Raw genomic sequence first — 14,640 nt, 5'->3', positions numbered from 1 at the left:
CACACTTCACATTTCTGCAGGTGAGAAGCCCAGCGTGGCCATGGCCGGGCTGACATCCAGGTGTCTGCAGGCTGGGCTCCTTTCTGGAGGGTCTAGGGAGCAGTTTGATTCTTGCTAATTCTGGTTGTTGGCAGAATTGAGTTCCCTGCAGTGGTGGGACCGAGGGTGCCATTACTTGCTGGGGGTCAGAAGAAGCTGGGAGCACTCCAGGCTGGGAGCATCTGGAGTTGTTGTCCCAGGAGGCAGATGTGAGGGAAGAACTCAGCTCAACGGAATGGCCTGGGGAACAGAGTCCAGTCCTGGAATAATTGCTAGTAGGGCTGTTGCTTGTGTGCTAACTGCACTGTCCAACTTAGAAGGAAATTAGCAGTCTCCAGAGAAAGCATTTAGGTACAGGTGGGGAATGTTACGAAATATTCGTGGGAAGAGTATTCTAGAAGAAATGCACACAATGGCCCGATTGGGGTCTGAGGGGCCCAGGAAGGGAGCATCGTTGAGCACAGGGGTGCTGGGCCCACCAGACCATCACCTGGCAGGCGGAGCCTTTGATGGCTGCCATGGTCCTGCGGACACGAGTGCCACCTCACAGGGAAAAAGAGGGCTTCCTCCTCTCACGCCTCCTCCCGTCTCACTCCATGGTTTCAGAGTCACAGGTCTCCTTAGCAGCTGCTGGCTCCGTTCTCTCCCCCAGCCCTTCCCTGAGTCCCCCACCTCCCAGCCCCCCACCAGCCCAGCTACTCTAAAGAGATCCCTGGGCTCTGGGAAGAGGGTGCTTACATTCACCTCAGCCCCAACCACACACACGTGTACACGGGCCTCTGTCTTCATGGCAGCGACGCCACCGTCCGCAGGGCATGGCAAGACTGGAGCAGAAACTCCCTTTCTCTAAAGAAAGGAAAAGGGCCCGGCTCCCCGGCTGAGCGTCAGCCCATGAACCAGGAGGTCAGGGTTCCATCCCCAGTAGAGAGGGGGCGGGAGGGAGGTGTTGTGGGGTCGAACCCTGGAGTCAAAAATAAGACCACCGGAGGCCGCTAATTGACTAAAAAAAGCAGGCAAGGGTTTATTGAAAACTGGCCAGGACGGCCGCGGGGCACCACACGCAGGTGGCCACCCTCACGACCGCCGTCCTAGGTGTAGGCGGTCCTTTTAAAGGTCCAAACCACAAGAACTTCCCTTTGTTCTAAATGCTAAATACATTGGAATGTGGGTCTATCTTGCGAAGGCAGATTGTACAAAAGCAGGACTGAGCAGGGTTAATAATCTCTAAAGGCAGTCAACTCCTGGAGCCACTGAGTCCGTGGGAATCCGTCTCCTGTGGTTCTGGTCCACGGGCACAGGAAAATGACCTTGGTGAGTCTCCAGGTCTCAGTCTGGAGCTGAGGTGACTACCCTATTGTCTAAGCAAGTGAGTGAGTGCAGAAGCCAGAAGAGCAGGGTTAAAATTTAAACGGCAGTTTTTACCGAAGTATAGTTGCTACCATATTTCAGGGGGGGCGTGCAGGGGGCACCCGGTCAGTGATTCTCCATGTTGGTCTCTCTCCTTCTCCCTTCCTCCCTAAAATCAATAAACACATCATTGTTTGAAAAGGGAACTAAAAAGGCCAGACGCCATTGGCTGGCTGACCCCCTGGAAATCTTGGGACCCAGAGGACACAGGTCCCAGCCCCCAAACCCCCCAGGCCCCCCAACCCCTCAGGCCCCCAGCCCCCTGCCCCCCAGACCCCCAGCCCCTGTGGGGGGAGAGGGGGAGTTTCCCTCCCCGCGGGCGGGAAGGTTTGCTCCGGGTCGTGCCTGAGCCCGCGGGCGGGTGACAGAGGGAACAGGAACGTCGCTGCGTCCGCGGAGGAGAGGAGACGCCGCCGTGAAGTCCGACAGGTGCACGGAGGGCGCTGCGCCCCGCGTGGGGGCGGGAGGGAGGCCGGTGGGGGGGGCGGGCCCCGGAGAGGGGGTTCCCGGGGTCTCGGGCGGCCTCACCTGGGGGCGCACAGGCGGAGGGGGTGGGAGGAGGAGGAGGAGGAGGAGGAGGAGACAGGGAGAGGGAGAGGGGGAGGAGGAGGAGGGGGAAGAGGGAGGCGGAAAGCTATCGGGTGACCCTGCGGAAACCGAGCTCTGGCTGAGCAGTGAGCCGAGCCGGGGATCGAGGTTCCTGGCTCAGGCCATGGAATGTTCGGAGTCCGTCTGTGGGGACGACGCTGAACTGGAGAGGAAGGGGGTGCCCAGGACACAGGTGGGGGCTCTGATGGCACCAACACGAGTCACAGGACGTTTGCTGATCAGGACTGCGGTGCCAGGTCTCTGGCCATTCCCCAGGTCTGCGCCCCCGGCCTGCGCCCCGGCCTCCCCGGCGACTGGTCGTCGGTGCCATGGAGCCTGCGGCTTCCCTGCGCGTCTCCCTGCCGGACCCCCTGCTCTTCTTCCCGCTCCTCGGCCTGTCGGCGCTGGTCTCAGGTGGGGGCTGGTCTCAGGTGGGGCTGGTCTCAGGTGGGGGATGGTCTCAGGTGGGGGCTGGTCTCAGGTGGGGGATGGTCTCAGGTGGGGGCTGGTCTCAGGTGGGGGATGGTCTCAGGTGGGGCTGGTCTCAGGTGGGGGATGGTCTCAGGTGGGGGATGGTCTCAGGTGGGGCTGGTCTCAGGTGGGGGATGGTCTCAGGTGGGGCTGGTCTCAGGTGGGGCACTGGTCTCAGGTGGGGCTGGTCTCAGGTGGGCCACTGGTCTCAGGTGAGGGCTGGTCTCAGGTGGGGCTGGTCTCAGGTGGGGCTGGTCTCAGGTGGGGGCTGGTCTCAGGTGGGGCTGGTCTCAGGTGGGGCACTGGTCTCAGGTGGGGCCGGTCTCAGGTGGGGCTGGTCTCAGGTGGGGGCTGGTCTCAGATGAGGGCTGGTCTCAGGTGGGACTGGTCTCAGGTGGGGGCTGGTTTCAGGTGGGGGCTGGTCTCAGGTAAGGTCTGGTCTCAGGTAGGGGCCGGTCTCAGGTGGGGGCGGTCTCAGGTGGGGCCGGTCTCAGGTGGGGGCGGTCTCAAGTGGGGGCCGGTCTCAGGTGGGGCACTGGTCTCAGGTGGGGCTGGTCTCAGGTGAGGGCTGGTCTCAGGTGGGGGCTGGTCTCAGGTGGGGGCTGGTCTCAGGTAGGGCGCTGCCACACTTCCCTCTGTATGTACTCACACCCTTATGCACTTGTTCGTTGAGTTCACACCAGCGCCCCCAGTTCAAAGGCACATAACCCCCAAGTAACAAGTAACCAAAATATAATTCAAACTTTATCAGAGAGGAAAGGAGAGAGAGAGAGGGAGAGAGAGAGAGAGAGAGAGAGAGAGAGAGAGAGAGAGAGAGAGAGATATGATGAGAGAGAATCGGTGATTGGCTGCTGGGGCTGACCGGAAGACCCTGAGTGACGGATGGACAGATGCTCTAACACCCGTTTCTGTGAGAGAGAGGCTAAGGCACTGCTTGGCTGTCGCCACCAAGTACCCTGTTCACCTGCCTCGTTGCCTTTTATTGTCACAACAGCTTGAACTGAAATTAGCCTCAGATACAATCAGCCGGGTGAGTATCCCTAAGAAAGCACATGCTCCTACAAGGTCAGGTCTTTAAAGACTAAACAGAGAGGTTCTAGCAAAACACCCCGGGGCTCGGACTTGTTTGGAAAAGTCAAGGCAGGGCTGCCGCCTTCGGCAAGGTCCCCCCAGAGGCCCCGACCTTCCGGAGAATCCTCCTTACTGACTTTCCAACCAAGTCCCGTGCTCCCCCACAATTGGCTGGGCTGGCTGGGCCTCATTCAAATTTTTGTTGTTCTTAATCCTCATGGGAGGATATTTTTCCATTGATTTTTAGGGAGAGTGGAAGAGAAAGGGAAAGACAGAGAGAAACATCATCCATGTGAGAGAAACTCATTGATTGGTTGCCTCCTGCACGTGCCCCAACCAGGACTAGGAAGGAGCCTGCAACCAAGGTACCTGCCCTTGGTTGGAATTGAACCCGGGACCCTACAGGGCTGGTGGACGCTCTATCCACTGAGCCACACCGGCCAGGGCTGTGTGCATTTCACACCGACAGCAGGTTTCAGTTGGGACTGGCTGGCGGCTACCCTGTTGGACAGTTCCAGTCCCAACGTCCCCCAGGCCGGGCTGGACTGGGGGCCAGGACACCTCTAAGCACAGGGTCTGTAGGTACCCGGTGTGGGCCTCTCTTATGTTCTGTTCACCAAGTGTTAGCCGCCTTGGTAGGTACTTACTAGGCATCTCTAGCTCGAACCAGCCACAGCGACTGGCCCCCAGACCCCTCAGCACAGGAATAGCTGTCCCCGAGAAGAGCCACTTCCTTTTGTTACCGGGAAAAACCCCCTGGGCGGGCTTGGGTTTGCCTGTGGCTGTGTCCAATCACGAAGGCAGGTTGAGGCCTATAAGGCGTTTACTGAGAAGGCCAGCCCACCAAGCAGACAGGGCGCTTACAAGCATCAAGTCCTGTCTCCCAGCAGGTGCAGGGGACAGGATTGTAAAGAGCAAGGGGCTGGGTGCTGTGTGCAGGCCTGGGGGTCTCAGATGTCCGCTATTGTCCTTAGTCCTCAGGCAATGAGATGCCTTTGATCAGATGGTGTTCTGCCTCCTGGTAGGTTGGCCTGACCCTGCTTATGGGTTCTGCTCTCTGGACACACAGCTGAGTCACCTCCCCAATCACTTCGCTTGGAAAGGAAACTGAAGAAAAACGTAACCCCTGTTCACATATAAGAACCTTAGCCCCTATTCACATAAGTATCTGTGTTCTAAGATTTAAAATAACAGGATTACTTTTCCGATTGATTCAGCTGCTCTGCCTACCACATTGTAAGGCCCCTGTCGCCTTCCTGCCCTCGATGTCCGATGGCCCGTGCTCCGCCTGAGCCTGTGCCTCTGTCTCGCAGCCCAGTTTACAGTCGTGGGACCGGATGAGCCCATCCTGGCCATGGTGGGAGAACGCACCGCGCTCCCCTGCCACCTGTCGCCTGAGCAAAGCGCGGAGGACATGGAGGTGCGGTGGTGCCGGGCTCGGCTCTCCCCGGCGGTGCTGGTGTACGTGGGCGGGCGCGAGCGGCCCGAGGAGCAGATGGCACAGTACCGCGGACGGACCACCTTTGTGAGCGGGGACATTAGCCAGGGGAGGGTGGCCCTCGTCATTCACAACGTCACAGCCCACGACGACGGCGTCTACCGCTGCTACTTCCAGCGAGGCAGGTCCTACGACGAGGCCGCCATGCGCCTGGTGGTGGCAGGTGCGTCGAGTCTCTCCTAAGAGCTGAACCTTAGGCCCCTGGCAGCCCCGTCGGTTTTTTTGTTTTGTTTTGTTTTGTTCTTAATATATATTTATTAAAATATATTTTTATTGATTTCAGAGAGGAAGGAAGAGGGAGAGAAACAAACATCAGCCCTGGCCAGTTTGGCTCAGTGGATGGAGCGTCGGCCTGAGGACTGAAGGGTCCCAGGTTCGATTTCAGTCAAGGGCATGTACCTTGGTTGTGGGCACATCCCCAGTAGGGGTGTGCAGGAGGCAGCTGATCGATGTTTCTCTCTCTCTATCCCTCTCCCTTCCTCTCTGCAAAAAATCAATAAAACATATTTTTTTTAAAAGAAAAGAAACAAACATCAATGATGAGAGAGAATAATTGATGGGCTGCCTCCTGCACACCCCCCATATGCAACCCGGGCATGTGCCCTGACAGGGAATGGAACCATGACCTCCTGGTCCATAGGTCGATGCTCAACCACTGAGCCACCGGTCGGCCAGTCAGTAGGTTTTTGCCTAGAATGCCCTTCAACCTCGGAGGACGGCCTCCTCCTGCTCCAGGGCCCAACCAATGGCTTTGCCCTGCTGAGCTGTGGGCATGGAGTCCTGAGAAGCACAGAGAACACAGGGGATCCTTGAACAGGGAGAACGTTTAATCCCTAACGCTTCTAAAAACCTTTATTGTTGAAAATGTTGCATATATCCCCTTTCCCCCATTGACCCCCTCCAGGCCACCCCCTCCCCACTCCAGGCCCTCACCACCTATTGTGTGTGGCCATGGGCCAGGCACATATGCATACAAGGTCTTTGGTTGATCACCTCTCACCCACTGCCCTCCCCCACTCCCTCCGAGATGCTCTGTTCCAAGCTTCCTAAACCCCACAGATGATTCTCTTGCTCCTTGTTAGAGATCTCTGAGCATCTTTACCAAGAACATGCTTCAGAATTAGAGACTTTAGACGTATTTATCTGTCCCCAGGCCTGGGCTCCACGCCCCTCATTGAGATGAAGGGCCATGAGGATGAGGGCATCCGACTGGAATGCACGTCGGAAGGGTGGTACCCCGAGCCCCACGCAGTGTGGAGGGACCCGTATGGTGAGGTCACACCCGCCCTGGAGGAGGCTTACGCCCAGGATGCTGACGGCCTCTTCAGGGTCACCTTGTCCGTGATTATCGCGGACAGCTCCGTGAGGAACATGTCCTGCTCCGTCAACAACACGCTGCTCGGCCAGGAGAAGGACTCTGTGATCTTCATTCCAGGTTAGCTCCCTGCCCTCTGGGAGCCCAGCCATGAGGGCAGTGTCCTCAGCAGACAAGAGCGGAGCCCCAGTGAGGCTGGGGAAGGAGCTGAAATGGGAGGGTGCTGGGCCCTGAAGAGCTGGGGCAGCAGCTGAGCTGAGGCCTCTCCCCGCATCACAAGGGAAACATCAAATACTCTCAAAACTCAGGCGTGGGAGCCTCTTCTCTGAGGGTAAATCTGATTTTCGTCCCTGTGATGGTTCTCCCCCCGGACCGTCCTGGCCTCACGCACTGGGACCTCTCTGGCCCCCCTTCCAGAACCCTTGATCCCCAGCTCGTCTCCCTTCCCCTGGATGGGGGCCCTGGCTGTCGTCCTGCCTGCTCTGCTCCTCCTCATCGTCATCCTCGGCAGCATCTGTCTCGTCAGGAAACTCCGAAGGAGAAAAGAAGCTCTGTCCCTGGAAAAAGATCTTGAAAATAAAGAGAAAGAGATGGCACGTAAGGAGCAGGGGAAAGAACGTGTGGGAAAAGGGAGGAAGAACGTCTAACAAAAGTGAAAGAGTAAAAAGGCAGGTCATTGCTGTCCTCAGGACACCGCTGGGCTGCAGGAGCCTGGGGGACAGAGAACACGCACAGAGAACAAACTGGACTGTGTCAGGGCTTGGGGCTCTGCGTCCCGTCACCCTCCCCCCCCCCCCCACTCCCTCCCAGCTCCCTTTCGCCTTCCTCAGATGTTGCATCCACCCACCTGGCTGCAGAGAGCATCCTGTTGCTGAAAGAAAGCAAACCTAACTGAGCCAAGATAGTCCAGCCACATGGTCCTACCTCCTTTCTGGGACCTGGCGATTCCGAGAGGTGGGGGCGGGGCGGGGAGAGGGGGTATTCTTAGAAAGAGCTTGGCCTTTGTTTACCAATGACTCACGTCCAGAGAGCTATTCGTGTTGAGGACGTTCATGTGTTTCTGTTTATTTTTTCAGAGCAACTTCAAGAAGAATTGCGTAAGTCTAGCATTTCCTGCGTGGCCCTGTGCGCCGCGTGCTTCCTGCTGGTCACGGTTACCAGGGAAAGCTCACTGTCTGTCCCCTTGCAGGATGGAGAAGAGGCCTCCTACACGCGGGTGAGCACCCGGCCGTCCCTCACCTCCTGAGCTTCCCCCCACTAGCCAGCCAAAGGGACGTGTACGCTGAGGGGAACCAGGGGCCACAGTGCCTGGGGGCCTGGGCTGGGGTCAGTTCACTCGCAGCATCCCACCCCCACCCAGTGAGGCATCCCAGCTCTTCCCACAGGGAATTCCCGGGGCTGGCGTCAACTCTTTGCTTCCTTCCCACCCTCGTTTTTTTTAAAAAGATGTTTTTATTCATTTCACAGAGAGGAAGGGAGAGGGAGAGAGAGATAGAAACATCAATGATGAGAGAGAATCATGGATTGGCTGCCTCCTGCACACACACCTCCTCCCCACCCCACTGGGGATCGAGCCCACAACCCGGGCGTGTGCCCTGACCCGGAATCGAACTGGGACCACCTGGTTCATGAACCCCTGAGCCCCGCCTGATTTTGCACTGAGGAAATCACCGGTTCCTCCTCGGTCAGTGTGCCTGCAGTTGCTTCGAAAACCAGTTCTGGGAGTGACTCATGTGTCTCCGAGAGCTGGACCTCCCCAAAGGTTATGTTTCCGTGGTCGTGACTCTTTGGACCCGTGATTAACGAGAGAGAGGACACTACTGGCTGAGATAGTTGTAACCTGGGGGAAGGTGCAGGCTGCCGGGAGGCGCTGTGGGTGGGGCGGGCAGGGGGCTGCAGGAGCCTGCCTGAGGACATGCCTTCCTGCCCACGGGGAGCGGGACTGGGCAGGCGTCCCTGTGCCTCCCCTGTGAGCTCCTTGCGCTGTGTGATTCAGCACCTTCTGCTCAAAGGCACCAAAGAGGCCAGGTTTTAGTAGATTCCATGGTGCTTGGCCCTTTCCTTATTGAATGATTGATTGATTGATTGATTGATGGTTAATCCTCACCTGAGGATATTTTCCCACTGACCTTTAGAGAGTGTGAAAGGGAGAGGGAGAGACACACAGAGAGACACATCGATGTGAGAGAGACACTTCACTGGTGGCCTCCCCATGCACGCCCCAGCCAGGGCCTGGGATCCAGCCTGAGCCAAGGTACCTGCCCTTGACGGGGATGGAACCCGGGACCCTTCAGTCCGCAGGCCGATGCTCTCTCCACTGAGCCCAACCCACCGGCCAGGGCTGGACCGTTCCTCTTCAGGAGAATTTCCGAAGTGTCCCCATGGACTACCAAGATGGGGAGGGAGAGAGGCATTTTAACCCAATGGAGGTGTCGGCGGGTCCGGTCACGGGAGGGCAGGTGGGAGCACCTCCTGTGCCCAGAGAGGTCACTGGCACAGCTGGCTGGGAACAGGGCCCCGCCTTGGCCGGGCAGCCTCCCAGGGGGCAGAGGCTTTGGGGGGGCCTGTCCTCCTGTTGCCCTTTGAAGGGAGCCCTTGTCCCTCACGGAAGTCGCCGGCGCCCGGTTAATCGGGTGGAGCGCAGAGCACCCACCCGGGACCTCCTGCCCGGCGTGCGTTCAGGGAGACGTCGGCCCTGATGGCTTCCCCGGGGCGGGCCGGGGCCGGGGCCTCTGCCGGATGAAGCCGAGTAGGAAAGTTTTCGGCTAAAGAGAGTCGGGGGGTCATAGGTCCCCAGGAGAAAAGGGGGGACCCGAGGATGTGGGGAGTGGGAGCCGCTCCGGCAGCTCATGCGCTGGCGGGGCCGCCTTTCCGGAGCCCAGCTGTCCGCCCGAGGCGCCCCGCCCGCGCAGGTGGGAGCAGGGTCGGGAGTTCTCGCCTGGGGGCTGCCGGGGACCTGGGATCCGGGCCCTTCTCGGGGACCCCATCCCAGGGAGGGGCGTGTCCCCCGCGCCTCACCCGGGGCTTCCTCCGCAGCCGACGTGGTCCTGGACCCCGAGACGGCGCACCCCGAGCTCTTCCTGTCCGAGGACCGGCGGAGCGTGCGGCGGGGGCCCTGGCGGCAGAGCCTGCCCGACACCCCCGCCAGGTTCGACTGCCGGCCCTGCGTGCTGGGCGCCCCGCGCCTCGCGGCCGGGCGGCACTGCTGGGAGGTGGCGGTGGAGCGCGTCATGGGCTGGTCCGTGGGCGTGTGCGCGGAGGGCGCGGAGAGGCGCGGCGAGGCCCCGCTGGCCCCCGAGCACGGCTTCTGGGCCCTGGAGATGTTCGAGGGCCGGTACCGGGCGCTGGCCTCGCCCGAGCGGGTGCTGCCCGTGCGGGAGCGCCTCCGCCGCGTGGCCGTGTTCCTGGACTACGAGGCCGGGGACGTGTCCTTCTACAACACGCGGGACCGCTCGCACCTCTACAGCTGCCCCCGCGCGCGCTTCTCGGGGCCCCTGCGCCCCTTCTTCAGGCTGGGCTCCGACGACGGCGCCCTGTCCGTCTGCCCCGCGTTCACGGGGGCCCGGGGCGTCCCGGTGCCCGAGGGCGGCCTGGTCCTTCACAGGGCGGGGGCCCAGCGCAGCCTCCAGTTCCCTGGTCTCCTCCGAGGAGAGTAGGGGAGCCCTGGCCACCCCTCCTGCCACGCACCCCGCTCTGGTCACCTCGGAGAACCTCCTTCCGAGGCCCCGTGCACCCTCGGCAGCCCCGGGCCCGGCTCCCTGGGAGGCTGTGGCTGCAGCAGCTCAGGTGCTGGTCACCCTGGGGCAGGGGCCAGGCTCAGTCCCCATATGGCTCCCGACCCAGGAGAAAGGTCTGGACGGCGACGGGCGGGCGGAGAGCCCTGCCTGGCATCAGGTGACGTGTGAGCATTGAGCCCGAGTCGACACCAGACACCGCGGACTGGGGGTGAGGCCGGCAGGTGCTCCAGGACCTGAGCACGGAGAGCCACGCTGGGACGTCAGGGATGAGGAAGAGGGACGGGCGGGGGGGGGGGGGGCGCCTGGCCCTCGTGTGGCTGAGCCCCCTCAGGAGGGCCCAGGGTCCCAGCACCTGCAGGCCCAGCCCCGCCCACCCCGGGTTTGAGCCGACACAGCAAAGCTCCCAGGCTAAAAGGATGAAAAAGGAGGACAGAGGGTGAAAGACGAGGCTCCCCGGGGACTGGGCCTGGCTCAGGTGTCCCCCAAAACCAAGGCAGCAGTACTTATCACTGAGAGTGGCCGGAGGTTCAAGGCCCTGGCTGAACAGGGGAGCAGTGAACCAATTCATCACAAGGCCTAGTTCAGGGGAGAGGCCGCTGGTTTCTGCTTCGTGGCCTCAGGATGCCTTTATTCACGTAAAACTATCGAGGCCCCAAAGGGCCTCTGCTCATTTTTGCTTATATCTGCTAGTATTTACTGTACTGGACTGAAAAGCTTCAAAGATATGTTTGACGATCTATATTTATATGAGAGCTATAAACGGATTAAGGCCAACATAACATATTTTTGTGAAAGATGACTTGTTTGCAAAGCAAAATAAATGCTCGTGATGTGCATGGCATTGTTCAGTTTGTTTTGCAAACCCAATGTCTGGCTTTAATAGAGACTGGATTCCCATATCTACTTACGTGAGAAGGTGCGCAATCTCGGGCAGATGCCAATTAAATACTTGCCACTAATTGTTTTCAAGAAATACCCCGACAGGAAAGGCTGTTCTCAGTGGGTGAGCTCTGCCTCGGGTCAAATAAAGGCCAGGGTTGGAAGGGAGGGCTTCCCGGGGAGCAACAAACGGGAAGCGTGGGAGCCGCTCCTGCAGCTCATGCGCTGGAGCCATTAAAATTCACTGGGAACGGGTTTTCAAGGAGAAGGTTCCCTTACTGCCCGGAAAAGGAAGAAGGAAATTCTAACAAAGTGACTTCCCCAGGCCGAAAACGAAACCACACAGTGTTTAGCTGGACTTTCGTGTGTTTTTGTTTGTTTTTTAAAATATATTTTTACTGATTTCAGAGAGGGAGAGGGAGGTAGAAACACCAATGAGGAGAATCATGGATCGGCTGCCTCCTGAGTACCCCACAAGAGGAAAGCAAGGTGGATGAATTCCTGGCCCACCACTAAAATTCCCTGAGGTTTGTAGTCTACCATTTTTCTAGAACCCCGTGAATGCAGCCCTGCCTGGAGGGCTCACCCCCCCAGGTGGCAGGGAGGGGCTGCAGTGGGGTAGGTTCTGGGGGGAGCTCAGGTGCGTCAGACTCCCTGGTCCCTCCCTGCAAGCTCACTCCAACCTCACTTCACTGGCTCCTCCGAGGTCCTATCTCCCTTTCACTTTATTCTGGGAATTCTCCATTGCAGCAGCGTTCCCACTCAGCCTGACCCCAGGGCCTTTTCACCTCTCCCACCCTCAAGAGTCCCTCTTCCATACAGAAACCCATCACCACATCACCCAGGCCTCCTCACTGCCCTGCCAGCACTTCACCTACACAAACTCCGAGGGGTACAGTGCACATACATTCAGCACGGGCTTGGTCAATGGGGATTGATGTCTTTGCTACCATGCCAACCTATCAGTGGGTCCTATCTGGTTATTACCATCGTGCCAGCAGCGTGTCCTGGGAAAGAGCATCGGACCCAATGCTCAGTAACGAGCCACAGAACACAGTGCCATCCATGATGCCTTCACCCAGTCCTTTGTCTTAGCTTGATTAGGCCACATGCAAAGAAGACAAGCCCAAAACCCTGAGCCAGAGCCCTCTTCAGGGCATCCCCACAATTCATGGAAAGCCGGCAGCTGGGAGAGGGAGACAACACTACCATCTTAAGGCCTGACAGGGTGTTGTGGGCTGAGACAACCACATCTCCACCCAAATTCCTCCCAAGGGCGTGTAAGCCGTTGGAGAAAGTAGAGGAGAGGAAGGAAACAGGAAGCAGGAGAACACTCGATCCTACAGCATTTTCTTGCCCTGATTAAGGTGCCTGACCTTGGTGCTGGGGTCACTAGGGAGATTTGTAGGGATTTAAAAATATGTATGTTTTATTTATTTCAGAGGACAGAAACATCAATAATGAGAGTCATTGATCCCCGCTGCTTCCTGCAAGCCCCACACTGGGGATGGAGCCCACCACCTGGCATGTGCCCTGACCAGGGAATCAAACCCTGACCTCCTGGTTCATGGTTCAACGGTCAACCACTGAGCCACACCAGCTGGGCATATGTAGGGATTTTTTAAGCAAAACGTGAAATAATCAGACTTGTATTTGGGAAGTCATTCTCCTAGCAGTCTGGTGGGTCAATCATTTTTTGGTCTCCATCATAGTCCCAATTAGAAGTCCAGGACTAAACTGTGGTAACGAAGGATTTTGCCACAAATATAATCCAGAGCTGACATCTTTAATTTATATATATATATATTTTAAAAGGCTCCAGAATGTATCTGTCTAGGAAACAAATGAGTGATTGGCCTGAAGAGCTCACTTCGGAAAATACTGAGTGGATAATATGAGAAGTGACCAGCCTCACTATTATATAAATGCATGGTAAGCCTGGCCGGCATGGCTCAGTGGTTGAGAATCAACCTATGAACCAGGAGGTCACGGTTCAATTCCCCCGATCAGGGTACATGCCAGGGTTGCAGGCTTCATCCCTAGTGTGGGGTGTGCAGAAGGCAGCTGATCCATGATTCTCTCTCATCATTGATGTTTCTGTCTCTCTCTCTCCCTCTCCCTTCATCTCTGAAAGCAATAAAAATATATTTTAAAAAAATAAATAAATAAGATCGCAGCTTGATCCACTTCCGAGGTACAGGCAGGGTTAGGTGAGGAGGACGATCCAATGACGGTGATACAGGTTCAGCATTCCAGGAAGGAACTTGGGCAGCCGGCTCATCCCCTTGGACCCAACGACTACATTTCTTGGAACTTATCTGAAAGCGTATCAGGAAATCATCAAAGATAAGGACAAAGCCTATGTGTAACGTGTACTGTGTATAGTAGGCAAAAAAAACACACACACACCAAAAACACAACAAGATGCCCACAATCTTGGGAACGGTTGGAACCTACAATATGGTATCACATAACTGTTAATCACCCTTCAAATTATGGGAAAACCTCATCAGTTCTGTTTTTTGATGCACATGCCCATGAAGTAAACCCTGGGAGGAAAGATGCTAACATGTGAGTAGAGGTTATCATTAGTTGGTGACATTATGGGTGATTTCTACTTTTTAAAAATGTTTTCCCATATTTTTTATTTTTCCCATAACAATAAGAGGTTTAGCCTCAAATAGGAATCACAGGCCTCATGAGGTGTTCCCAGGGAGGCAACCTGGGGCCCTAAAAACCGAATCACACAGGTACGTACAGCCTGCCTTGAATTCTCAGCCACATAAATAACAAAAAATAAAATGCACCCTCTGTTAAGTCCCTACCGTATGCTTTGTGCTCTACATGCTTAACCTCATTTAGTCCTCCCGGTACCTCTCTGAACGAGGTTATTATTAACAATATGCCCATTTTAGAGATAAAAGAACAGAGGCTGCCCGTCTCATCCCACGTTTTCTTGCCCCCTTCCTGTTCACTCTGCCCGGCGCACCAGCGTAGACCCTGTTCTCTGAGCATCAGACCTTCCCGTGGTCCCTGGAAAACTTTCCAAAGTAAACACATTGGGATGGGAGGGGGCGGGCGCTCCTGAGGGCACTGCCCCTTCCTCCTCTGTGGCTTTAACTCGGCCTTGGGGCATGCCCAGCCTCCTCACTCTGTGGCAGAGCCTGGCAGGTGCCCTTCCCTCCAAGGAGCCAGGTCGGTGCCCGGATCCCGCTCCGCCAGGAGGCATGTCCTCCCACCCTGGCCCCGGCCTCCTCCCCAGGCCCAGGCCCCCTGACCTGCCCGCCCTCGGCTCTCTCAGCACCCTCCCTGAACTTCTCCAACCTTTCCTCTTGTCCCCCTTCATTCCGGGCACCCCCCTCCGCCTCTATCGCGTTATCTCTGTCGTCATTGCTGAAAGCAAGTGCCAACTCCCTGTCTTTGAAAGAAGAGGGCTTTGTAGAACAGTGGTTCCAGGATTCGTCCCTTCAGGGCACCGTGTCTCCCAGCGCCCATCTCCTGTCTCCTCAGGGTGGGGGGCCATTGGGTTCTTGTAAACGGGCTTGGCCGGACTTAGGGTGATGGGCGAGCGGACGGATGGCTGGGAGGGTGGGGGTGTCTGTGCAAGGCCTGGCACCTCCGAGGGGGAAAGAACT

General features: G+C 57.4%; 1 protein-coding gene across 1 annotated transcript; it reads left to right on the top strand.

The window, feature by feature from the left end:
• The first annotated feature begins 2,363 nt into the window (after positions 1-2,363).
• Positions 2,364-10,045, top strand: LOC129148009 (butyrophilin subfamily 2 member A2-like). Its single transcript, XM_054712236.1, has 7 exons — positions 2,364-2,448; positions 4,890-5,237; positions 6,228-6,509; positions 6,807-6,986; positions 7,466-7,486; positions 7,579-7,605; positions 9,426-10,045. The coding sequence occupies exons 1-7, from the start codon at positions 2,364-2,366 to the stop codon at positions 10,043-10,045; spliced, it is 1,563 nt and encodes a 520-aa protein (XP_054568211.1).
• The last annotated feature ends 4,595 nt before the right edge of the window (positions 10,046-14,640 follow it).

The sequence above is a fragment of the Eptesicus fuscus genome, chromosome 22, assembly GCF_027574615.1.
Source record: "Eptesicus fuscus isolate TK198812 chromosome 22, DD_ASM_mEF_20220401, whole genome shotgun sequence".
NCBI classification, from domain to species: domain Eukaryota; kingdom Metazoa; phylum Chordata; class Mammalia; order Chiroptera; family Vespertilionidae; genus Eptesicus; species Eptesicus fuscus.
The sequence above is the reverse complement of the archived record's forward strand: the minus strand, read 5'-3'. Positions and strand labels throughout refer to the sequence as shown.

What these genes read in the sequence shown, in the direction of transcription:
- LOC129148009 (XM_054712236.1), top strand. Translation starts at nt 2,364, where the DNA reads ATGGAGCCTGCGGCTTCCCTGCGCGTCTCCCTGCCGGACCCCCTGCTC. An exon ending in CATGCGCCTGGTGGTGGCAG is followed by an intron (nt 5,238 to 6,227) that starts GTGCGTCGAGTC and finishes ATCTGTCCCCAG; the next exon opens with GCCTGGGCTCCACGCCCCTC. An exon ending in TAAAGAGAAAGAGATGGCAC is followed by an intron (nt 6,987 to 7,465) that starts GTAAGGAGCAGG and finishes TTATTTTTTCAG; the next exon opens with AGCAACTTCAAGAAGAATTG.